We start from the raw sequence: 27641 nt of genomic DNA on the forward strand, positions 1-27641 counted from the left end.
AACAAAAGGAGTCCTGAATGCAGCAGGCAAAACTAATTCCAGAATGTAGATAAAACAAAAGAACAGGATATCCAAACCGGAACACAGAGCCAACAGGGTAGCTGCCACACAAGAACACGCAAACAGTACTCACAGCAAACAGAATACAATGATCTGACAAGACAGACACCAAGGAAACACAAATACACAGGGTAACGAGCAAACAAGGGACAGGTGATACAACAGGTGAAACACATCAGGGCGGGACAGAACAATCAAACAGGCGGAAAACACAAGACAGGAAGTAAAACAAGACAAGACTAGGGAGGGAAACTGACTTCAAAATAAAACAGGAAACAGAAACATACAACCATGACAGTAATTGCAGTCTCACCTCTTGGATCCAACTTTAGTTTATAATGAAGCGGTCAATTTATTTATCTTACGAGAATTATGATTTGAATATGCAAGTTACATTGAGGATCATTTTTCAATCTTGGTCTGCACTGTTATAAACAAAGAATCAAGCTGACTCACTTCAGATTCTATTAGGCAAGTTAATGTGTTAAGTGTTGGAAGTACTGGTTAAGTAGTTATTGTGATATAATCTGCATATGATATGTTAAATTAAGTTTTCTCTGCTGCATGGTACAGTTTAAAGGTCTGGTCTTTACCAGACCAGTTGAAGAAAAGTCTCTTTAACTGTTATTCAACACTTTGACCTCAAATCATTCTACTCTACATTCAAAGGAGGGTGGAGAATTTCAAATTTATATAAAATACCAAGTTTGGGGTGTTTTCATTCCTCTTACAATGTGTGCCAAACAATTGAACATGTTAAACCTTTGTGCTTGTTTCCTGGCGTATCTCTGTTATTGTTATCTAAAAAGGACGTAAAGAAATGTTCAACATGATTAATATAAAAAAGACGAAGAATATTTGATTAAATGGTGCTGCCATATAAAAGTCTTAGGTTTGAATATTTCACAAGGTAAACATCACAGTTTCAATAAAGAGCTTGAACAAGATGATACAGAATATCAGTGTGGAATAAGATGATTTATCCAACTTTAAAGCTACTTAAAGGAGGAATAACGGGGGAAAACTGGATCTTGTCATCAAATCAAACTTGCATGTCACTAGTAGCCAAGTGGGCTCACTCTGTTTTTGAATATTACATATTCTACTGAAGCACAGCACAAGTACCCATTCACAGTTTATATTGAATCAGTAGAAAGCAAGAGGAAGAGGTGGTTAAATATGGGTGGTGATGGTGCAGTGGATATGACACATGCCTTTGGTGCGGGAGATCGGTGTTCAATTCCCACTGCGATATATCAACCAGTGTGTCCCTGTGCAAGACACTTCACCCCTAGTTGCTCCAGAGGCGTGTGACCTCTGACATACATAGCAATTGTAAGTCGCTTTGGATAAAAGCATCAGCTAAATGACATGTAATGTAAAATATGCTATTGTCAGTGGAAATAGCACAAGACCAAAACTACTTATATAAGGAAAAAGAACAAAAACCAAATTATATAATAATTATTCAAAGTAGTCAAAGTAGTGAAAGCCTCTCTATCCTCTTTGCTGTTTAGATAAACACATTGTTGTAGTTCCAGTTACCATCACTGGGTGGCAGGAACAGCTTGTTATGCAGTAACGGGCTATACATTTAGGAAAATAATCCCATATTAAATTATGTATGAGTTTTCACAGTCATTATGTGCGTAACACCAATTAGCATTTAAGACAGATCAACTTAAAGCATTAAATCAGTATTTGTGTGTCTAGGTAAAGACAGGATTAGCTTATGATACGTTTTCAATCATAACGGTTTAAAGAAAAGAAAATGTGACAGGATGACAAAGAAATCATCACTATATGTGCTTAGTTCCCATCAGTGCAGAGTTAAAGATTTAATCCAGTATACATAAGAGTTGAGAGGAAAGAGAACTAAATACAGAAAAATCTATTTTTTCACTCTCTGTAAAGGTTAAGAAGTCATTGGAGTGTTTTATATGCTTTTAATGACACACATAATGTATGAAAACAATTCCATATAAAATGACCATTTCTTCATAAAATATTTTCTTATGTAGGCTATATTTACTCCCACCTTCCTCCACAGTGGAGCAACTGGTCACAATGTATTCAATCAAATTAGCTACCAAAGTGATTGTTTTTTATATACACTTACATTATGGGACTTACTGACCAAATAGAAAAGGATGCATTAAAAAAAAAAAACTCCCAATAAAGTGGTTATTATTATTCATGTCATGTGACAATCACACAGTAAATGGTAAACTGTGAAAGGTAAAAAAAAAAATTAAAAAAAAAAATATTCACATGAAAAGTACAAAAAATACATTTTTTTCAAAATGTAAATTACAGAGATTTAATTTTATAAAACCGTCAGCACACTCCCATTAGTTAACTGTTCTTTCCTCTTGGGCTTACTTGTGAATGAGTGAAAACATTTGAGACTTTTTAACCCACTTTTGTAGATGTTTAACAAACTTGTATAAAACATGTACAGGCCTCATTTTCATTCAGTTAAGGCTTCTGCTCAATCTCACAACTTAAAAAAGGGACAAACAACCATTTACTTTTTCAACATTTAGCGGATTCCAATCAGAATGCTGATCATGATTTAAGTTTTTTTTTCCCAAAAACACATCAACAGGGAGAATGGCAGATTTAACGTTTTCCCATAAGGCAGCAAGCCACCAGACGATGACCAGTGGCAGTCCTCAGGCTCTGTACTGCTTTTAGTACAACCAAACAGTTTTATTTCAAAATAAACTAGAGAAAGGACACACATGGTTTTAGGAGGACAGCATGTAGATCATCTGTGAGAGTCCTGGGTCATGTGTAAGCCACATAAGACATCTAATGAACATTTTTTACAAAAAGACACTACAGTATGAACACCAGTACATCAACTGTGATTGTATAGAAGGTCTCATAATATCTAGAAAAATGATCACATTCGTAAAAGGAAGTGGGAACATCTGGGAACTGTGCTTTAACATTGTTACGATCCTGTGAAAACCTTGTATCTCCAGCAGAGGTGATGTTTCGATTTCTTTTTTTAGAAAGCCCAATAGCACTGCCAAATTTTTTTCACACATTTGGGTTAATGTTTTAAAGTGTAACTTTGAAAGTTTTAGGGATTGAATAGTGCTATTGTATAATATTGGGTAAAAGGGTAATTTAAGGGTTGCATGCTTCTTGTGAGAAAAAAAAAACATTTAAGTCAATCTAAAGTCTGCTTTTTCTTATTTTTTTCTTTCATATAGAGATATGAGGTCTTCACCTGACAACAACAATACATGTGAAGGGTTTTATAAGCAGTTCACTCAATAATAATTACATTCTAAACAATGTTAGTATATGATAGCTGAGGGTAATAAAATAAAATCTGATGTTTTTATAAAAACATGTCATTTTTATGTAAGAAATTGTTATACAAAATCAGGTTTCATTTTTAGAGATCCTTTTTCTGGAACAAAACTCTTCAAAACCCATATGAGAACATCAAAAAGACTTTCAAAGTAAAACTGATGTGTTGAAGGAGGGCTGTGGAGGGTTGTACACATCTCAACAACCCAGTCAATTGTTTCAACATTTGTTTCAGGGTTTTGAGTCCCAAACATTCTGCGGCCGAGCTCCAAACCTCTGCGGAAGAAAACCCTTTTTCTCTCTTTTCAAAGCTGTGACAACATCAGTCGTTGGGACGTGAGAGTTGGGCGAGCACTGACTTTCCAACATGGACAGGGTCAGACAATGGCTCTATTGACTCAGTTTTGACCTCCCCCAGCCCAAACACCAGTTAGCATGAAAAAAGCACTTAAAAAAAAAAAAATACTGTTGATTATTAACTGGGATGCCAGTGTGTTCTCTCGGAGTGCAATTTGAGCCATGCATCGATTATCCAAACCAAGCAGAGTGATGTTTTTGCGTCCCCAGATTCACATTCAGCTCCAGTGTCTTGTGCTCACTTTTACACAAAAGCACAAAACCGCTGGACTGCTTTTTGTTCCATAAAGGGCAGCCAACAATCGTATACATACATGCAGTTTCTTCACTTCTTGTGGAATATACACACCAATACCTTGCACTGCTTTCTTGTACAGTGAAAGGCCACCAAAACCAAAAGGCTCATTGTGATAACACAAGCCTGGGGGACATACTGTATGCAGTATCATACCATGTAGTGCATTGTGCGCAATTCAAAATGCACACAATCTTCCCTAATTATTTGCAAAATGATAAATCCCTGAAAGGTTGGCTCTAACTTAGTGAAAAGTACACTTTGTCTTTAAAACAAAAACATAATTTGGAGGTATTTGCAGCGTAAAAAGTCTGCTAGCACCTCGTATCTCGTACCACAAAGTAGCTGCAGCCAAGACACTAACAACCACATACATCAGTGTGGCACAATGCCTCTGTCTTCTCCATACAGGAAGCCTTTCTTTCAGGGAGCATGTTTACTGGCCAGATGGGCTGCTGGGACTTCTCTGGCCTAAACAAAATGGCTTTTAGTGTGTTGAAGACCCCCCCATCAGGTCAGAAACAAAGTGACCAGAATACTAAACATCACCTTCAATGCATTTCCCAGCTCACTATCTCAAAGTATTCTTTATGTTTTTTCTCTTATTAGCTGGGTAGCATATGGAATAACATAGCATAAAAGGAACTGAAGGAAATACGAAAAAATGCTTCACGATTAGTATAAACAACCACAGACATTAAAACAAATTAAATGAACATTTAAAAATAATATGCATTCATTTATCCAGTTGAATGTTGTGATAATTAGACCCTTCTCGTACCATGTTGGGTTTTTGACAATGTGAACTCCTTTGCTTATCAAGTACCGGAGTTATATACAGAGGCTGAGTAAACTCCTTTTTTTTTGGCACTTAACAATCACATAGAGAGCACAGATTGCTGACAGGGAAGACAGAAATATGAATGATGCCACAGACACCAGAATAATGCTACATTGTGTTGAGTCATGGTGTGTCACAGCGTGATTTGGTGACTTTCATCGGACAACCTCCACCAGTTTGGATTCGGGTGATTCAGTTCCACATGAATGTAATAGACCCACTATCAAATCACACACCCAGCTTGTTTCTGTCTCACACATATTCACCTGCCCTTTCTCTCGTTTCTTGTTTCCCTCAGTAGAACACAAGCTGTGACTCCTCTTGAGTTCATCACAATACTCCCATTCCCTCTCCTCAAGTATATCCACTCCAGGTGTCCGCTAGTCCCAGATACTCTGGATTCTCTGCCGTGGAGGTCAGAAACCCATTCACGTGCCTGGGCACTCCTCCGTCTCTCTCCAGTGTCTCAGGGCCGTCCAAGGCTGCAGCCCTGGCTACAGCGTTGGCTTTGGCCACGAGGTCCAGGTAGTATGGGTTGTCAAAGGCTGGAGAGGTGGCAGCCCCGACAATTACGGGGACCAAGTATCCCGGGTTTTCTACGCTATGACCGGAGCTCAGGCCGTTAGGAAGGCGTCGGTCTACTCTGGAGCCTTTACGAGGCAGCGTGCTGGGCCGATCGGGGATCCCCGGCCTGAGATCCTGAATCTCCTGGTTGACGTACTCTAAACAGATAAAGAGAGGAAGAAAGAAAAGTCAGAACAAAACATGCAGGGATTCCACACTTCCTTTTGTTTTTTTTTTTTTTTTTTTTTTTCGCTCACCTGGCAAGACATGATTATGATTATACCCACGACTCCGTCTGGGCAGTGAGTGATTAAGGTGATGAGAAGGATGAAAGCCATTTGGCCCGTCTGTCTCCAGGTCGCCCTGGCTCCCGTTGGAGTAGGTGGGGTCTCTGCTGTAGCGTCCGGGGCTGCCTGGGGGCAGCTCGTCTGGAGGCCCGTCCAGGAAGACCGAGTCAGATTGACCCCCGCCTGAGGGGCTGCGAGCCAGAGTTGGGTACTGAGGGACCCATACGCCGTTGGAGGTGCTGGTCCCTAAAGGTAAGGTAGGGTACTGGCTGCGGCCAAGAGTGCTCAGGGAGGAGTACATGCTCTGAGGACCGCCGGCGACAGAGGGCTCAACATCTAAGCCTTGATCTCTGCTCTGCTAGACAGAGAGGAGAGATGAATGAAATACAGACAAGAAGGTGAATTCAGCCACTCAAAGGATTGCAGGTCTTTATGGCTGTGTGAATTAATAAGAAGTTACCCTGTATGACTGGTGTCTGGATGCCCCGTCTCCCTGAGTCCTAGGGAAGTGGTTTGGCTGAGGTACCAGATACTCCTCAGCATCCAGCAGTTCCCTCATGTTGTTCCCTTCCTCCTCCAGAAGCATTCGGAAAAACTGGCTGTCCACTGGGCTGGACATGCTCATCTGCTCGTCGTTCTGCAAGACAGGAAGAACAACATGATGGAAAACAGAGTGAGAATGTATAAGTACAGTATGTCTTTTTTTGAATCCCCAACAGACATAATATATCTCTTTTCAAGGAAAAAAACAGTCCAAAAAAAGCCACACTGCCGCAAACATGAACACTTGAGACAAATAACATGCTACAATGTACATGACATGAGCATTATATGATAACATACTTCAAGAACAGTCACAAAAAGTAAAACATTTGCGACATGAAATACATGTTCACATACCTGAATGACTACATAGCGAGGTGGATCTCTGGCCATGGCGCTAAAATCATTCACCAGATCTTTGAACCTTGGTCTGCTTTCTGGGTCAATCATCCAACCTGCCATCCAAACATAAAAATCAAGATGCAAATTAATCATCTTCGAAACTAACTGCCAATATGTAACTCTGTTAGGGGCAGTAATTAATAATGATAAATATTTACTACTGACATTTGACCATGATCATGTAGACGTCGATGGTGCAGATGAGGGGCTGGGGAAGCCGTTCTCCTCCCTCTAAAACATCTGGAATTTCTCTCGCTGGGATCATGTCGTAGGGTTTAGCACCAAACGTCATCAGCTCCCAGACCGTCACACCTGAGAAGGAAATGTACAATTACAACAGCACAACTTTTACTCTTATAAAAAAATGTCTAGCAAAATGTCAACAATTGAAAAAATTAGATGGCTGGCATGAAATTAAGCTTTACGTAAAATCAGTGGGTCAATGTTCAAAACACCAATTTAAGCCAACCTTTATTATAATATTATTGATCAGAGGACTTTTTCAAAATGAGGATTTACAGCAGTTTGAAAACATTAATTGCATATGCAACTTTTTAGATTTAATAAACTATTCCTATAACTTCAATACTACTTTTAAGCATTGCAATAAATACTATGAACTGCTTTCGTTCCAAAATTAAGTGCCTGCTACTTAGATTTTTTATCACCAGAATGACAGAAAGAGAGTTTATGAAAAATAAACAGTCCACTTCATTAAAACTTTACTTGATAAAAAAGGAACACCTTATAGTGTCATGCTACATCAGAAAAACTCAGAATTTCACTTTGCAGCCCGATCAAACAGCAACAGAGAGTTTGTTAGAGTTTGTTTTACCATTATGTCTTCAATGTCATTTCCAGCACGGAGTGATACTGACCGTAGCTCCAGACATCACTCTGATGAGTGAACTTCCTGTGCAGAATAGACTCTAGTGCCATCCATTTAATCGGCACCTAGAAACACAGATATAAAACGCCAGATTTGAATAAATAAATAATTGTAACATGTCCCCAGTGCAGATGCTCCTACAGTCACAGCCCCGTCCTACCTTCCCTCCATCAGCATGATATTCAGTCTCATCTATATCGAGCAGACGGGCCAGACCGAAGTCAGTGATCTTCACATGGTTCGGGTTCTTGACCAGAACATTTCTGGCGGCCAAATCTCTGTGGACCAGCCGGACTTCCTCCAGATAACTCATCCCCTACACAAACACACACACACACACACACACACACACACACACACATACACACATACATATACATACACACATACACACACACACACACACACACACACACACACACACACACACACACACACACACACACACACACACACACACACACACACACACACACACACACACACACACACACACACACACACACACACACACACACACACACACACACACACACACACACACACACACACACACACACACACACATCCATCCATCCATCCATCCATCCATCACAAATCCATGTGTTCACAAATGCTGATAACACATCAAAATTGAAAGGAAGAATAAACAACATTCAGCTACTGCTGTTTTACATTTGCATTTACATATACACATTTGCTTCTACTACTACAAGCAGCAGTACAAGTAAGTGCATCTAAATGAAAAGTTGATACCACGTTTCTACGTTGCATACCTTGGCAATTTGGACACACCAGTTGAGGAGGAACTGGGAGCCAATGCGGTCCTTGTTCTCCCTGACGTAGTCGAGGAGGCAGCCGTACGGCATCAGCTGAGTGACCAGCTGTACCGTGGAGGTCAGACAAATCCCCAGCAGCCGGCAAACGTAAGGGCTGGCCACTCCTGCCATCACATAGGCCTCCTAAGAAAGACAGAGGAAAGATGTTGAGAGGTAAGGTATTTATGTGAACTATAAATGTTTATGTGTGCGTATCTAGTTTTTACTCACATCAAGGATCTCTTTATTGGCCTTTGGTGAGGTGTTCTCTCGTAACACCTTGATGGCCACTGGTATTTTAACATTTTCCCCATCAGGAGCCCACACACCCTGAAACACAATAATTACCGCCATTCAAAAACTAACCAAAGACTTAAAGCTAAATATAAATGTACTGTTAAAGATCTAGCTCACATACACACCTTGTAAACAGTGCCGAAGGCCCCTGCACCCAGCACCCTGAGTTTTTTCAACTCAGTCTCCTTCAGGATACGCATCTGAGCCTGATTGGGTGATGCGCCACTGGGTGTCAAAGGCTCCACGAGCTGTACACATGAAGTAGACAGATAGCAGATTCCTTCATTACACACTACAACACCCTAGGGGAACCTAAGATCTCTAAAAACAATTAAGTCTCATTTATGTTCAGCATTTTACTTCCAGCTAATAAACTCCCACCTGTTTCAACATTACACAACCAAAGCTGTAACACCTCTGTCTATAAAACAACTTAAATGATAAAACATCAGTCTTTGTAACCCATGATCGGGCTCTGTGCCCACCTCATGTTCTTGTAGGATCCTCCTCATTGTCTCCTTCCTCCTGAGCTTCTTCTGTCTCCTCAGGTAGAAGACGAGCAGAGCGACCAGGATGAAGAAGAGCACCACCCCACCCACTGCAGCTGCAATGGTTGTACCCGGTCTAAACAGAGAAAAACAGTTCAACACAGCTCCTGTTCCTAAAAACAAGGACTGAGAGAATCCATCACATCATTTAAGTATCTGAAAAGATGAAGCAGCTCACCCTGTCCTGGTGTCAATAGGGCAGCCTCTCTCATCCATCACAGTGCAGCTGAAACACATAAGCACTGGGTGTGAAATCACTCTAATTGTGTGTGTGTGTGTGTGTGTGTTTGTAATGTGTGTCCACTCACGACAGCGTGCAGTTGGTGTTGCAGGGCAGACAGTGTCCTGTAGCGTTGCTGTACTTCCACACAGTTTGCTGATCCTCCTTCACACCGCTGGGACAATGATCCACACAAAGCTCACCATCCTGGAAGTGTCGACACTCTGAACAATGCTCTGCACCCTGAAGACACAGAGACAAAACAGTGAATACATAAAACATTTTGCACACATACACAGGTATAATGGGGTGACTGTATTTAGAATCTTTTGGCCATTTCTTTAGTTTATTTGGTAGTTTTTACAGCAAAAACCAGCTGGACATGTGGTGAAAGAGCAAGGGGATGGCATGTCATTGTTTAATCAACAAACTGTAAAAATAAAAATGAAAATAAATTTAAAATAAAAACATTTTACAATATATAAAATACAGACAAATTATCCAGTCATTTCATCACAATTTATTTTATTTTCATACTATTTAAGTATTATATTCCATTGAAGATCAACTTATTAAACAGCTACTCTGTTCTGCAATGGACAACCATGGTAAAGAAACCTCTTCAATTGCCTTTTCCTCTGCGGGATCGCATAAATGAACAGTTGCGGTCAATTTGTAAATAATAAAGGAATATTGCCATTTACAATATGTTATGGCAATGATTGAACACAATCTGGATAATATTTAAAGTGCAACTGCACATTTGTGTGGAGGTCTTGTCCAGAATCAACCACATTTATAAGCCTTTAATGTCAAAAATCATTATGGTTGAGTAGATGAGGCATTTTCAGGTTTTCTTTGGTATGCAAAGACTGCAAGCAACATAATAATCTTACCAGGCCATGACAGGAGGCAGAGCCATTGAGAGATCGACACTCTGAGTGACAGGCAACACACAAAGATCCATCTGTGTATTCACGGATGGACCTGCAACACAAGCACAGCTGGGATTTAACACAACGTCCCATAACACAGTCTGGCATTTGTTGGATGCTTTTATCTAAAGCACCTGACACATAAGGACATACATTTTTAGAAAGGGGGGCCCCAGCTGCAAATAACTGCCAAGGTTAGCCTCACCAGATGACAACTTGTTCTCTGAACCACAAAAGACTAGACAACAATGTATATAATTTTTGAACAACTTTACGTGTAATCTTATTGGGACCATATCATGATATTCTTCTGTTAAAGAAATGGTTTGACATTTTAGAAAATACGTTTATTTTCTTTCTTCTTTCTTATGCTAAGCTAAGCCTACCAGTTGCTGGCTGTAGCTTCATATTTAGCATGCATGCATGAGTGATTATGTGTGTAATCATATAATGTGATTAATTTTCTCATCTAACTCTTAGCAAAAAAACAAATAACCATATCAGTATTTCAACATTTGCCATATGATGACAAATATTAATATGGTGATTTTGGCTTTAACCATATCACTCAGCCCTGAGACCCAAATAACATGGGCAACAAACAGGCAAACAGGACTCTTGTTTCATCGTACAAGTACAATTATTCAAACATAATTTAGGTAGGGTTTAAACACAGGACTTAACATTTCATGTGTATAAACCCTACCTAAATTATGTTTGAATAACAATTGTACAATAATTGTGTAACATCTGTGGGATATTTATTTTGGACTGTGTGAAGTGTGCATACATTACCTTAAACTGCAGGGAAATTGATACTAACAACTTCAAAATGGATCGCTACTGATTTCCTTTACTTGTGTTATCTTGTAAACATTTCACTTACATACATGTGCATCACACAAAAAATCAGTTCAGTTACTGGGCACAATTTAAGTTAAAAGCTTTCCAATGGATTTATTGCAACTACTTTGGCATTTGGCACTGGCTGACAATCCAGTCAACCTGTACTATTTATACCTGGATACTGTGTTATTTGGAACATATTCACTTGGGTTTTTATTGATTTAGTGCAGCCACACCTATACAAACACAAACGTTCTTACCCCTGATAGATGTCACACTGCTCCACGCACTCAGTACCGCGTTGGAAAGCCTTGCAGGATGCACACTGGCTGGGCCCCGGGCCCCAGCAGCCCCCCTCGCACAGGGGGTGACAAACACGGCCCTCTTCCTCTGAAAACACATGCAGAGTAAACAGAACATGAAGCACACTGGATTTCTGTTGGAACAATAAATGGAATTGAATCTTATATCTGGCCGAGATATTGAACTTGGATGAAGTGACAAGTGCCTGATCAAAGTGCAACCCAGAGAAACTTGAATGGACCTTGGCATTGCATTGTGTGTTCACCCACCACAGAGTTGGGCGTCCTGGTTCTTGCTGACGATGCGATGGGGTCCCTGGGTGGGATGGAGGAGACTATCCCAGGGGAGTGAACTGGTGTAGCACAGCTGGGAATTGTTGTGCAACAGGACCAAACCTCCACTGACGCTGCGTAGTGAACGCAACCCAAGCGACCGGATGTGTAGATTCTGGATGGCCAGAGAAAAAACACCTCTGAACAGATAGAGAGAGAGAAGTTGTAAGTGACCAGAAATCTATGGGATTTTATACAGTCTGTCCATTTATAATGATTTTTGTTTCAGTTTTCAAAAATTCAATCAAAACAACTCACTCAGAATGCTTTATCACAATATTATTTCATACATTTTGGTATTGTGAAGAGATCAAACCAAATATGACTAAACCCCAGCCTCGACAGATCTAACATTGATTCTCTTTTGCTTTCAAATTTGGTCAAAAATTGTGGGTGAATTTAAAAACATGCATGTACAGTACAATATCCTACTATTTATTATGGTCAGGTTTAACAGCTTTTAACACTAAGGTTAGGTTGTTTGTAAAATTACAACAAATAGCAACCAAACTGTAACTTGAGATTCTCTCCACAACACATTTTGACAAACTGTATGTGTGAGCAAGTGTTAATGTGTTTCAGTTAAGGAAACCTGAAAGAAAGACAGCAAGGTAGACACTTTAATTACAACAAAGTTATCCAACCCAATTACCCAACAACAGCCTATAATGTCAGACCTTGTTGTAAAAACAGTGACAGAAGAGCAGATATCACATTTGTCACTATGACCTAGTTTAAACATGTTACACTAGATAGTTAATAGCGTCCCATAGACTTTTACTGTTATCCTGGTTGGCATGTGCTGCATGTTAAATCAGTTGTGCTGGCTAATAATTACCCTTCTGTAACCCTGAAAAAAACTGCCTCAACTATACCAGAGGCATATAGTCTAAAAAGCAGAGCACAAACAAAGACACAATGTCAAATCACAATGGTGAAAACATGTACAATAAAGTGAAGAAGTGTTGATTTTATGACAATATGGTTAATATTTTGATCTTCCCTCTCTGACTGCCTCCTAGAAATCAAATCCTGGCTCACTCAAAATTTCCTTAAACTTAACTGCAAAAAAACTGAATTTCTCCTCATTGGCACAAAGTCCACTCTAGCTAAATGCAACAACTTCTTACTTACAGTTGTCAACTCCTTAGTTAGTCCCACCCCCCTATGTTAAGAGTGTCATCCTTAACAGCACAAAATAATCTGTCTAGCTATCATCAAACTCGCCTGGCCCCAGCTTCTTATGTGCTTATCCATCCCGTTTAGGAGTGACCCATCACCCAGAACAAATAATCTTGAGCTGAAAGGATGCTCGGTCCCGGCGATCCGACATAGGTTATCATGTATCCCATTCCAAAATTCCTGGACCTTATCACAGGACCATAGGACATGAAGTAATTGGCCATCCTCTGTCTTACATTTCAAACAACTTGGTGTGTCTTTCAGACCAATTCTAAACAATTAATAAGCAATGCATAATCTCGAACTGAATGAGGCAGACCCTCACATCGCGTAGCACTGCCATTCTCGTCACCTCCCGTTTAGATTACTGAAACTCTCTCCTCTCCGGTCTACCACTCAAACTCCTCCATAAACTTCAACTGGTCCAGAACGCAGCTTCTCAAATCATCACCAAAATCCTATACATCGAACACATCACCCCTGTCCTTCAACAACTGCACTGGCTCCCTATCAAACACTGCATTGACTACAAGATTCTCCACCTCCTTTTCAATGATCTCCACAACATGGCACCTCCTTACCTCTCTGACATCCTCCGCAACTACACCCCCACCTGTACTCTTCGCTCTTCCTCCTCCATGCTCCTCATCACACCTCCTGCACGGCTGTCTTACACGGGGCCCCCCCGTCTCTGGAACGCACTCCCACAACCCATCCGTGAGACTGACTGTCTTCCCACATTCAAATCCGTGTCTTAAAACCCTCCTCACCAAACTGACATACTCAGTGTAACTTTATAGTTTTTTTATTTGTTCTTGTATTAGTCTGTTGTTGTTTATTGCTTTGTATTTATGCTTGGTCTTTGGTTTTATTGTTGTGCATCCGTTTTATCTTTTATTGTTTGTACATTTTATTTATAGCTGCGAAAGGCAGCTATAAATAAAATGTATTATAATAATAATAATAATAATAATAATAATAATAATAATAATAATAATATGGAGAAATGCTGAGAAAAGAAAGAGACATGTCAGGCAATTTAAAAGTCTCACTTGTAGAGCATCCTGCCTCTGATCACCTTCAGGTTCTCAAACACACTCAGGTTAGTCCACTCTTCTGGCCAGGCATCAATGTACAAATAACCTGCAAGGCAAATCAAACGTATTTGCTAAAAACATTCTAATAGAGGAGACATGGTATGCTCTGTGTATCAGACTTATTTGTGGTTTTATATGGAAAATCTGATTGAACTATGGAAATCACATTTGCATTGAATACATACAGTTAAAAAAAAAATGAATAGCCTTTTAAATCTTAAAAAAAGGATTCAACAAACACTTCCTCAGGGTTCTCCTTAGTGTCCAGTACCTGTAATCTCCTCCAGTCTTTTGAAGGCACTCAGCTGCTCGAGGGTCAGACCTGATGTGTTGCTCACAGGGTCGCTGTACAATGACAGCATAATATTTAAATAAAAATTGATAAAAATCTTACTGGAGATAAAATATCCAGTGGTGCAGGTTATCTCAGGTTTGTGTTTACATTTCACACTTTTCAACAGTTGGCCGATGCAAGATAATTTATCAGGAATTTGGCATCTTTTATTTGACGTCCACAGAGTGACTGGTGAGGCAGCGGACTAGTTTGATATACATTGTATGTATTACTGTGTATAAATTCTACTCTTTACTCGAGTGTAGATATGTCTCTATTGCATTTAAATTAGATTAAATTTAAATCACAATGAGAAGAAAACTTTGAACATTTGAGTACATTAATCTAAAGGGTTTGGCTTTGGCAGTGACTTTCCCATTGACTTGCACAAAGAACCTTCCACAGTTAATTACTTCATTTAGTCATTTCTAAAGTACCGTTGTGAGCTAAAACTGTATGTATGTTCTATATTTGGCCTGTGTGTCTTACCTTGTAAAGCTCTGAGGAAGGAAGGCCAGACTACCAAAAATCTTCTTACACTTGTTGAACTGCTCCACGTTAGTAGATGTTACCATGATGATGCCATTGTTGTCCATGACGCCGAGGTTGTCCATACCCAGACCATAACACACTGCAATACAAACCATGACAATGGATTTTAACCAATTTATCTTAAATCTACACATTAAACTGAACTTACTAAATATATATAATATAGCAGGAAAGCAATGATCAACAACCCTCCGTAAAAGCCAGGATATCATCAGTGTAGAATGAAATAGGGATGTAACGATCACCGGTGTAACGGTAAACCACGGTAAAAATGTTGACGATAACAATTACCGTTTTCATTTAAAATATCATTATTATCACGGTGGATTACCACGATGTGGAAACCGTGTGTTCCACGCGGGCGCACTGCGTAGCCTACAGTGCGTTTCTTGAAGTTGGAATCCTGGCGTGAGGAGGAGATGACAGCGCTCCGGACATTTATCAGCCTTGTAGAAAAGGCCATAGTAACACTTGCTCTCTGTCCTGAGATGATTGACCAATCAGTGACGAGAGTCATCGCTTTGATCTCCTGCCAATCACTCGCGCTCAGACACGAGAAGGGGACAGAACAGCTGTAAACTGACTTTTTTCTTTATCATTCCTTTCAAGTTTTCAGACTTGTTGAAGTCATGTGTGTAGCCCAGAACGTAAATTAAAACTATTCTGCTAAACTGTCAGGTTTTACTGCCTCGTTATCGGTGTAAACGTTTAAGCTACGATTATTCATATTTCAATAAGTGTACTGCTACAATGTGGATTAAGTTTTGCCCGTGTTGAGAGAGATATATTATCACCTTGATAATATTGCTGTTGCTGTGTTTCTTATTGCATAGCTAATAGATGTGCAGATTGTTTAATATTATTTGTGCAGCCACGTGTTAATATTCAGGTTGTGTTAGGGCAATTTGCTGCTGTACTGAAGCACCATGTCATGCACATGGAGAATGCATAAATTAAATGAATCCAGATTATTAGTTATGTAACATTTGAGCCACGTAGTGTGAAACTGTTGAACTTTTGGATAGCTACTGTTTACAGTGGCCACTTATATTAGGTACACCTTTTTCAATACTGGGTAGGATCCCCCTTTGCCCCCAGAATGGTCTGTATTGTTTGTGGCATGGATTCAACAAGGTGCTGGAAACATTCTAGATGCTGATCTGATAGCATCACACAGTTGCTGCAAGTTTGTCAGGTGCGCATCTATAATGTGAATCTCCCATTTCCACCACATCCAAAAGGTGCTCTATGGGACTGAGATCTAGTGACTGAATTTATGGTCGTATTTGTAGAACTAGTTTGATAAGTGTTCTCTGTGACATGCCGCGCTATCCTGCTGGAAGTAGGTGTTCAGTAGAACCTAATAAAGTGGCCAGTAAGTACTGTACATGTAAACAATGTATTTTGGTTAAATGCAAATGTTCTCACAAGGACACAAAGATTCTCACCTTTGGGACAGTCTCCTTCACACTTTTCACATTTCTGCATTTCGTTTCCGTCAGGGTGGGCGACGATAACTTCCTGGTTGGCTCTGGGACAAACCAAAGTACAAGCCACTTCCATAGCCAGATAGTTATCTACAGACAGGGAGACAAAGTGTTCAAAGGGCATCTTTGCAGCAAAGAGAAAATGAATTAGGTATGATGAAATGGAAAGCTGGTAGCCTAAAGAATTAGAGTACAGGAAGCTGATCGTAACAATGGATCTGTGTGTGTGTGTGTGTGTTTTAATCTTGGCAAGGAAACCGAATTAATAATATTTTCTCCTCCTTGATGTGATAGCATCTACTATCACATCAAGGCGCCCTACAGCGAGACACTTAATCATCAGGTGCACCAGTGGAGCTGCACAGTGGCCAATAGCTGAGCACTTTTTTGTAGCTTTTATGGATAAACAAGGTCGGTTCAAAATAAGTTCTCACAAGGACATGTCTTGACGCAGGTGGCTCCAAAGTTGAACTTCTTATTTGGGTTGGGTTTGGTCTGATAGGTGGAGGGGTCGTAGATAGTCGGTGGAGGACAGTTCTCCTTACACACACCGCTGTCGTTGAAGTGGCGGCACGCCTGGAGAGAAGAGGAATGAGGAAACACATTACTCCAGAAATGACATAAGACTGTGAGATAAGATGAGATTACAGTGAACACAACAAATATCCGTTATGTGCATGTGTGTTTTTTACCAGACAGTCTGAGTCTTTGGGTCCTGTGCATCCAGCAGCGCACTGCAGGTGACAGCAGTCATTGGGAAGGGGACCTTTACACCGCTGACAGCCAGACGCACATTCAATACGGGTCACTTTGGACAAAGATAAAAAAGTGACAATTTTCAGCTGTACTTCACCTGCTCTAGACTTTATCCAGTAAAAGCCAAACAGTCATACTCTGCACAAGATGTTAACTCACAAGTCTGGCAGTCCTGTGCAGTTTCTCCCCAGCAGCTTTTCCCACATACAGAGGAACAACTTGGACCTGTGCCAGACAAAACACAACAACACATGGGGAGTGGCAAGAACTTATCCCACAATTTAACAACAATGCTAAACTAGTGGCTCTGTGGGACTGTACATCATCATACTTCATCAGAACTGATAGTTCTATTAAACAAGTGGCATTTCTCTTCCTGTACTATCCTGTGGGATGTTCAATATTTCAAACAGTTGCTCACATTTAGGAGCCCGAAGCTGCAGTTTGTGCAGCCGGTTGTGGATGTTCTGCTCGTCCAAAGTGTCCCTCCAAATTATGTTCTGGGGGTCTGGGAAGCACAGCTGGGGGTTCCCCCAAATATACACCCCACCCAACAGGATCTCTGCAGGGGAGATGATATGTTAGAGGAGCTCATAAACTTAGTGTTATAGTAGATAACAGAGGCTAAAGCCTAATATATTTGAACGTGTTTGATTTCCCTTAACATTTTTAAAGTTGAAGATACTGATAAAATGAATGAGTCAAAACAACTCAAACATAAAGCCCCAACCCCAGCCCAGTCAGGTCATACTGGGTTTGGGTATCAACTCTGAGCTCTACTATACTATTATCTGACCTGTGAGGCTACGGAGCCGGAGCGTCCTAAGCCCCTGTCCGCCCAGAGTGTTATCCAGCACAGCCAGGGCGTAGCTGGAGTTGTACAGCTGGCTGCCTCTTATGATTCGAAGGTTGTCCAATGGCAATAGACTCACTGACACATGAGCTACAAGTACATAGCCCTGTACCTCCACGATCCCCTAAAGAAGAAGAGGTGAAGAGAAAACAAAAGGTCTGTTGTGGAAACAAAAACAGGTGGACTGACTAAAAAGATTGGAGCTAACTCAGCTAATCATCTGAATACTTATTTTATATCTTTATTTATCCATCTTATTAGTTTTGTAACTAACAAATATGCTTCTTTTGTGTCATTTTATACAGCCATTATTACAGAAAAAACACTGTATATACCTGAAGGAAGGAGAGGTCAGGGTTTCCATGTAGATGGGTGATCTCCAGGTTGCCGTGGACAACCTGGCAGCCAGTGTAGAGCAGCCTGAGGGTCTCGTAGTGATTTTCCAGGCTGGAGGGCAGGTCCAGCTTCATGTCTGTACCCAGGCACACTGCAACACAGATAACATGTGATCCCAACTTCATCCTGCATGTAAAATACAATTAAAACCGTTTTCATTGCTCAACATTAATGCGGTTTTATTGTCATTCAAAATCATTTGGAAAGCAAACATTATATTAAAAATAATAAATTAATTAAAAACACAAAAGTACACAAACGTCCACCCCAATAATACTGTGAATGTTGCCTAAAATGCAATTGCCAGAACTACTTTTCACAAGAAAAACTAACAAAATAAAACTTTTGAAATAAAAAAAAGCACCTTTAAGGCCTCAAAATACTGCTTTAAGGAGTAGTACAACAAAAGGTGATCAAAGTTTAACATCTGAACGATCAAATTCAAATACCCAATGAAGAAAAAGCTACAGTATTTCTCACTCTCATCATTGAACTACATCAGGGCCTCAGCACCCCTTCTAGATTGAAGTAATCCAAATAGTTTAGCAGCATAATGTGCATTAAATTAACCTTCCATGAACTCCAATGAAAATAGTACAAATGATACTCATTGAATGCATAATAATGAAATACGTTTATATAAAATATTGATTTGATGTCTTTCAAATACATTTAAATTCACAACACAGAGGCCACTTAAAAACAGAGTGTGTAATTTTAACTATAAACTCACATTCCTGTTGAAGTGCTGAATACTGAACACCTCATGTTGTTTACTCTGTTCAGTGCAGACGAATTATTTGAATAAACAATTAATAAATAAATAATTTAAAGATGTCACCTTGGAGAAATCTGAGGAAAGGGACCTTCTTCCTTTTTTACCTAACATTTCATAGACTAAAACAATTAATTCATTAATTAGAATAATTAAATGAGAACGAAAATAATCATTATTTGAAGCCCTAAAATAGATTTTTGCAGCACTCACTTTTCTGTGATAAATAAGTGATATATACAGAACAGGCCCTGTTGATTATATACTGTAAGTGTAACCTCTGAAAGATAGCAATTTCTAGACAGATTTTTAAATGCACATTCATAGTTAGATGTTACAGGTAGTTACAAGTGTTATATGTGGAAACTCCAAATAATGATCACTGTAAGGACTTGGACTCCACATATTTTGACTGTGTACTCTAACTGTTTACAAGTGGCCTTGAATGGGTACTCTGAAATTCAAACCATATGTGCTGCCTCTGTCTTGTCTCTATATGATATAGTTTCCACTGGCAGAAGAGAGCACAGATTCTCCACAGTGGGTCACACACAGCATACATTCAGGGTCATACAGCGCTACAATTCATGGGGGCTCTAACACACACATAGCTCCCATGCTTTAGTAGGCAGTCACACAGTGGACAGTCCCTCCACTGCTGAGGTTATAAATGACTTCCTCTGGCTCCCCTCCAACTGCCCTTCAATAGTCAACCCACTTTTCCTCATTGAAACCCCCCTGTGCTATCTCGGTCCCTCTTTTTGGAAAAGACGGCTGGGTGGACTCATATACATCATCGGAGGAACAGGAAGTACTGGCAGGCAGGAGAAGGGTGATTTTCATGATACACTGGGGTCCAAGTTCGGGACATGTGTTCAAGGCATGCTCTTATCATGTATGTGCGTGAAGTTATATTACAGTTCCTGCAACTCAGCTAAGAAGTATTGAGTCATAAAGTGTCAATAAGGTCCACATAACAGCTACTGCAGCAAATGGGTCTATGATTGATAGAGCGGCATCCAAAAATACACATCCAGTCTTTACAGCTTGTGTCAAATATCAAATCAAATGACTAATCACTGCCTCCTTAAGTGATGTCATCATGGAAAATAGTTTTACATGTCAGGCCAAGAGGGGAGTCGTGCTTTTATCCTGCAGCATTTAAATCATTTTAAATAAGACAGAATATCTAAACAGAAACAAAACCAGACTCCGTGAAACTCTGGGATTTGCACAAACTACCACACAAACAGCTCCAGCTCTAGGGATTAGGTAAATGTGCCGTAACAGAAAGCACAACAGAGCAGATTTTCCATTTCTAAAGTGTGTGTAAAGCCAGTTCTCAGCTTCCTCTACTTTTATTCCCTCATTGTTTGCTCTCCAAAAGTCTCTCAGCAACGGCTGTGTGTGTGCATGCGTGGCCTTGTGAGGAGCTGCCCACCCCCCCATCCCTGTGGCCTAAAATACTCCCTCTTTTATCACTTGCTTTGCTCCATCTGCCCACTGTCATATTACTATCCCTGCCATCCTTTTTTAAAATCACTCACTACATATTTTTATTACCTGCTCTGAGAGCCTCCATTCATTTATTCCTGGTTGTTGCCAAACTCTCTGGACTCTGTAAAGTGTAATTTCACAGGAATGTGTGTTTTGCATTTCTAAAAGATGACATACATGTATGTATTTCACCAGTGATGGGGGATCAAGAGAAACCAGGTTGAAGTTCAGTGTCTTGTTCAAAGACACGTCAGCAACCTGTAACCCTCCAAGTCACAAGACGATCTCTGTGACAAAAAGGTCACAACACACACACAACTAATGACCACCAACACACACACACAACTAATGACCACCAACACACACACACAACTAATGACCACCAACACACACACACACAACTAATGACCCAACACACACACACACACACACACACACACACACACACACACACACACACACACACACACACACACACACACACACACACACACACACACACACACACACACACACACACACACACACACACACACACACACACACACACACACACACACACACACACGTTAGCAATGGCTTCTGCACAGCGTATTGTAGCAACTTGGTTCTGGAAACTTCCACTGGTCAGGTGTTTGTTGTGGTTAACAAGAGAAAGAATGAGAGAAAATGTCTACGGTCCTGCTTTTTGTCCACATTTTGATCATTTACTTGATTACAGTCGAGTCCTTCTGTGTTTAGTTAGGCTTCTGACAAGCTTTTAACAGTTCTGTTAATTTCTAAAATCAGTGCCCATTTTTTTGCACTTAGAACCCAGCATTCATTGTGATCTTATTCAGTGTTCTGACGTAAATGCAGAGGCAGGTTTTAAAGCATCACAGGAACATGAAACAAACAAAGTAGCTTGTACAACATGTTGTCTGGCCTCGTCTGAAGGCAAATGTGTATAAAGTTGTTCCAGACAACCACGCATAGGCTGGGTGAAAAGCTTGCTATCATAGAGAGAGGAAAGAACTATAAATGTTTAAATATGTTGCTAACAGTATACAGTTTCTGACAGTCTCTCCTGGAAGACACACAAAAAAGTGACAGAGGGTAGTTGTGTACAGACTGAAAACTGAAAACTTAAAAAGGAAGTTCAAACCTTTCTTACTTTCTCACCACCGCACAGCTGGCTAATAATCCTGGCATGAAGTAGGTGTGATTGTCAGATTGACAGTTTTGGAAAGTTGCAGAAATTGTCAGACGCAGTTCCCACAATCCTGATGTCCGAAAAGTGTGGGGGGAGGGGGTGCTTTCGACAAGCACTTTGGTTGGATCCTATTGATGCATTTAATGTAACTTTCTGAAGTGTGCACAGTGATTGGCCATCTGTGCAGAGGTGAGAAAGTAAGCTGGGTTTGAATTTCTCTCCCTAGCTCTCTTTTGTCATTTATACTATTTAACTATTTCTGTCACTTTTGGTGCATACAGAGTGCAACATAAGATTTACTGTTTCAAGGCTTTTTCCCAGTAATGTTGTTGCAGACAGTACTATTTTTGTCACGACAGACTGTATTTTGTAAGAATTAATAGTGACTTGATCTGTGATTTGATCTTAATCTGGCTTCCTACAAGAGAGGATTGGGCAACTTTAAACTGACCGTCTTGCACCAGTGTGCTGCTTGGGACTGTCTGCAAGCTGAAAGCCAGCTTGAAGCCACACCTGTATGTGGCAACATGCCAGTTAGCACAGGGAGTGTGCGTGTGTTTACCACTGTGTGTACAGAAAGTGACCGAAACACCGTGGCAGCGATGCTAGTCCAGGAGTTTGACTGAACCATGGTGGAAAAGCCTGCAGTGTGACACAACAGAACAGTCAACAGAATCCAGAAACTCTCCTCTAATGGATCCCCTTCAAAGCACAACACAAACAGAACAAGCTGATCCAACAGGACTTTCTCTATTGGCTTATTATCCCTCAGATTTAACGTGTCAGTCCTGATTCTAAGACAATGCTAATCCTAGCGTGTCTTGCATAAACTTCACATTTCTCCCAACCTCCCTGAACACATTCTTGCTTCCACTTCACTCTACTGCTGAGGAAGAAAAAACAGGTATTGCTCAACAGACAAGCAGAACAGGATCCGTACTGCACTTTTTTTTTTACACATTTACTAGTAGGGGTGTGCAAAAAAAAAAACGATTCATATTCAAATCGCGATTTCTTTTTTTAATTGTAAGTCTACTGTAATCACTTGTGAAAAGTAACTACATTTACATACTGTAAATCGTTTTTTTTTTTTTTTAAATCGAGAATTGTTTTTGAATCAAAAATCGATTTTGAATCGAATCTTGAGCCTAAAAATCGATATTGAATCGAATCGTGACATTTTCTGAATCGTGCACCCCTATTTACTAGTGTGAAAGCATCTGCAGCTGCATTTAAATACACTTTATTTCAAAGGGAATAAAAAGAAGAAAGCGTCCGATACCAATCACAACTACATTATTTCAGCATTGCGCTGAACTCCAGTGTAATATAATATATTTTCAAATATGTTTAATGTAGAATTTTGTACAAGATTTTTGTAAGCATTTGCTTTAGTTCTTATTCTACAACAGACTGGTAACACTGGTATCAATGATATGGCACCAGTCTTTCAATTGTTATTAATGGTGAGAAACTCATGACTCTTTACGATTCCAGAAGGATGAGTTCACAACCCGGGGCGGCAACCCAAAAGTAATAAATGTTTCTAAAGTGATCTATAACACATAACTAAATTATTTATTAATCATGAATAAAGCTCTTAGTAACAACTAATAACAGTAAATAAAGGATGCCTTATTAAAAAGTGGTGCCAACTGACTAAAGTACCACAATAGCTCTGTATTATTATTTTAATCAAGATGTATTTCTACTGAAAGGATCGAGGACTATACTGAACTGAAATGATCATTGCAACCAATTGACGACCCCAGCTGGACTCATATTGGTTACATTGCAATTACATGGCCAGCATCTTAAACCGCTTAAACCACCAGGACTTTTCTATTTATGAAATATTGCCCAATTCGAACTACCAGAAAGTGTCAATGATGAGGATGTAAACACAATCAACAATATTTTCCTCCATAACACAGAACCTGAGTAGAAACTTTCGCAGCTGATTAACATGATCAAGACTATTTTGTATAGAGAAATAGTTTACTCCTATCAAGGCTGCTGTGATTTATTTTAAAACTGTGATTTCTTTGTACAGATTTCCCTCAGGTGTGTAACGCAAACCCTAGAAAAGCACACAAGAAAGTTTCCTCTGAGGGCTCACGACTCGAGGCCCACTGATGGCTACTTCCTCAGCTCAGACTTAGAGTGAGTTAGATCACTAACACGTAGCCTAGCCTAGTGAGTCACGGCCGGCTGAGCTAACCTGCCACTGAGGGCAATTCAGTAGGACTTAATCACTTCATACAGTGAGTTTTGCTCAATGGGTGCACTGGAGTGTGACAAGAACATGAACTCTGTGGCTACTGAGGCCACCAAACACACAAACAAACACAATATGTTCTTACACAGGAGCAGGTTCTGGAAATAATTCATTTGACTGAAAGAAAAACACCGAACACAACTACTGACCTTTGGAATCATACACTTGTTGGCCGTGCGTGCGTGCATGCGTGCGTGCGTGCGTGCGTGCGTGCGTGCGTGTACAAAACAATACTTGATAACTGAAAGTAAGACTTCTGCAGGATGTGTTGCTAAACTCAGCCCTTTTGGACCAATCACAGCGCTCACGCTTAACTGATGCTTTAGAGATCAACACTGGAGTGAAGTGCACCAACCTGTTCCCACCAACAATGCAGTTGTATTTGGAAATCACTTCGTCTGTGAATATTGGCTTTGTTTGTGTGTAGTGGTGGTGGGGATAGCAGCTAATAAAAGACAAAGAAGCTTCACGGACATATTTTGTAAATTTGAGAAGTGAAGAGGACTTCATCCAACATTAAAACGTGGTGATATTTTAAGGTGTCACGCACTGGCCTATTTTCTCACAAGGGCATGTCGATAAAAGCTGTCATGTACGTGTCAATAAAGACCGCATTGGAAGGAATTCTCAGAATTATTGATGTCAATATGTTTGCCATTTGCTTGTGATATATTAAATGCTTTTAAAATCATCTGACCTGGCTTATTGATGTCTGACTCCACTTAAAATAAATCTCTATCAATATAGAGGCCTATGCAACCACAAACTAAAACTGCAAATAACCATGTATTCAGGGTTGAGATTAACTGTTTGGCCTATAAAACGTCAGAAAACAGTCAAATAGTTTTTTCTCTTTTGAGTCCTGAGTTTTTATTTTGACTTACAGTCCAAACCTAAAACAATATTCAGTTTACTGCAATGCAAGAGAATGAAAAGCAGCAAATCACAACATTTGATATGCTGGAATCATCAAATGTTTGACATTTTTGCTCGAAAATGACTTTCAATGCCTAATGGATTTCTGTAGATGGACTACTCAACTGAAAATAAAAATAAAGTTGAAAATGCAACATTCTTCTAAAGGAGATGAGATCCTACATGCAAATACATTATTGATGTTCTTTTGCTAAGCACTATCATTATGAGGTGGGAAAAATAATCGCAAATCGTATGTTTCATGATTTTTTTGGCGATGATTTTCAAAATCGAATCCATATTTTTTATTTATTTTTTTACCAATAATTTATTTATTTATTTATTCCAACTTCTGTTTTTGTTAAAAAGGGAAAAGAAAATCGGAATACTTTAGAATAACAATAGGCTACTTCTAGAATTGCAATAAATGAAAATTGCAATACAAATCAAATCGGAACCCATGTATTGTTAAAGAATCGAATCGGGACAAGATCATATCATCACAGCCCTAATTATCATATTGATATAGCCTATATTTAAAAGAAAACGGAGACAATGTAGCACTATCTTCCAAATATGCACTTGTTTGCACTTTCAGTTAGCTCTTGTTTTACTGGCATGCACTCAAGCTCCAAGTGTGACAAGTGGCCCTCTATCAGACAATGTCCTCTTTAGAGCCAGAAGTGAATAATTGACATCGTCATGATCCTAGCCACACAAAGCCCTGTTTGTTATTGTTGGTTTGTTTTTGTTTACGCGTAGAGCAAACCAGCCTAACGTCCGCCTGCACGCACCAGTCAGTCAAAGTCGCTCTCTGTGTCCAAGTTGCAAAGCAGGTTCTCATATTTCTCACCTGTTTAACTGCTACAACTACTATTATGTTCTAATAGTGTTTATTTGTGCAACAAAAGTTGCTACGTGCGAGTTTTAGTCCAAACACTAAATTCGGTTTAAGGCTACTTTGTGACAGGTGTGATTTTTCTCCTAATCAGCGCTACATTAAGTCCCACGAGCCTCAGCAGTGACTGAGAGAGGACAAGGGCTCGCGGAGGAATGTGGTCCTAGCTAGAAATATTATCCTCTTTGGGACGAGCTGAACCTCGCACATTTACCCAAATACAACCCACACAGGCTACTCCACTTTTATATTCCATTTAGAAAGAGTGTTTATTTAGATACCAGCGGAGCCATTCAAGGCGAGAAAAGGCTCTGGAAGTTACCCACCTTCTCTGCCCAACGTGCCCGTCACTGCGAGCAGCACGGCCCCGACAAACACCAAACTTCTCGCCGCCTCCATCTGCTGCGACCCGGCGCCTTCTATTCCATATTCCAAAATTAGATGTTTCTGCTGTTCCCAATGATGAATTGCCGTATTCTTACTTCTTCTCGTCTCCAGTTTTTTTTTCTGGCACCTTTGGAGTTGTTGTTCGTTTCCCAATCTCAGTGACTTCCTCCCTGGAATTCCGTGCCTGTTGGTAGTAAAGCGTGACAGCGCGCAGGAGCAGAGGCGCGCTCCCGTGAAGGCCTGAGCGGGGAGTGGCAGCTTGACTCAGCCCGCCCTTTCTTCAAACTGAGTTATCTGCAGCGTAGTGCTGCACTAACTTTCTGCAAAACCCTTGTACATTTCATCCTAGTTGTTACTCCTTCAGTAAGAATACAGCATCTGTATGTTTATTATGTTTTACCCGGTAGGCCTAACTTTAAAGTCCCAATCCACACAATTCGGTTGTGCTTCACTGTGTAGAATGATACTTGGCTATGTAGGCATACACTAGAAGGCTATTTTCACATTCATCTGCTAAAGAGGAAACGTTTCTCTGTGCTCTCTTCAAATCTGAGTGTATTGTTTAATCGTATATGAGCTTATGTGACATAATTTTAAGATGTTTTCAACAGGAAATTTTACTTAAAGATAGCCTATATACTGTTATAGCCTACAAAGCAGATTATTTATATATGTCTCAAAATATGTCCGGAGGGGATATTTAAAAAGGCTGCTTGGCATCCATAAAAACTGGCAATTTAATTATCCTAACTATTTTCATAAGTCAAGTAATCAAGGTAGGCTATGAAATATGATTAACCAAACACCAGCAGTGACATAAGTATTAAGCTCCTTACTTAAGTAAGAGCCCAATAGTAGCCTAATAAGATTTAAAAAAGAATAGTCAAGAAAGTAAATAAATAATACTTCCATTATCCAGTAAACCAAACTTCAAAAAAGTATTATGCATCAGTATTATCATTAGGCCTAATGGCTCCTTAGTGTTAGTTAAGCAAATTTTAGCAACTTTACATACAGTTTGGGAGTGTCATGTATGTAAGATGATAGTATGTTTCGCATAGGCTATACAATCTAATCTAATCTGCAAATTAGTACCTACTCTATAACTGTCTATAAGTATAAATGTATTAAAGTAAAAAGTACAAAATGTCCTTCTGAAATGTGGTGAAGTATAAAGT

At 39.9% G+C, this 27641-nt stretch overlaps 1 protein-coding gene across 2 annotated transcripts; it reads right to left on the minus strand.

The window, feature by feature from the left end:
- Nucleotides 1-1991: 1991 nt before the first annotated feature.
- Nucleotides 1992-26700, minus strand: erbb2 (erb-b2 receptor tyrosine kinase 2). 2 transcript variants are annotated; one of them, XM_028567393.1, is made up of 27 exons: nt 26403-26700; nt 18461-18612; nt 18069-18249; nt 17694-17834; nt 17432-17497; nt 17209-17324; nt 16951-17092; nt 16478-16606; nt 14967-15108; nt 14415-14488; nt 14099-14189; nt 11802-12004; nt 11490-11619; nt 10345-10435; nt 9537-9691; nt 9407-9454; nt 9166-9304; nt 8806-8928; nt 8615-8713; nt 8342-8527; nt 7726-7881; nt 7555-7630; nt 6842-6988; nt 6632-6729; nt 6192-6368; nt 5702-6086; nt 1992-5602 (listed from the first exon to the last, which is right to left on the minus strand). In XM_028567393.1, exons 1-27 carry the CDS (start codon nt 26473-26475, stop codon nt 5235-5237), a joined length of 3888 nt encoding a protein of 1295 aa, XP_028423194.1. In that variant the 5' UTR covers nt 26476-26700; the 3' UTR covers nt 1992-5234. The 2 variants fall into 2 exon arrangements, with proteins under 2 accessions (XP_028423194.1, XP_028423193.1); XM_028567392.1 differs by having other exon boundaries at nt 5702-6089.
- Between the last annotated feature and the right edge of the window lie 941 nt (nt 26701-27641).

Source organism: Perca flavescens, chromosome 21 (assembly GCF_004354835.1).
Source record: "Perca flavescens isolate YP-PL-M2 chromosome 21, PFLA_1.0, whole genome shotgun sequence".
NCBI classification, from domain to species: Eukaryota; Metazoa; Chordata; class Actinopteri; order Perciformes; family Percidae; genus Perca; species Perca flavescens.

Excerpts from the sequence above, each read along its gene's own strand:
- erbb2 (XM_028567392.1), bottom strand. The coding sequence starts at position 26,475 with ATGGAGGCGGCGAGAAGTTTGGTGTTTGTCGGGGCCGTGCTGCTCGCA. Across the intron at positions 18,613-26,402 it reads GGGCACGTTGGGCAGAGAAG|TGTGCCTGGGTACAGACATG; the intron begins GTGGGTAACTTC and ends TCTGTGTTGCAG. Across the intron at positions 11,620-11,801 it reads CCAGGACGCCCAACTCTGTG|AGGAAGAGGGCCGTGTTTGT; the intron begins GTGGGTGAACAC and ends ATGTGTTTTCAG.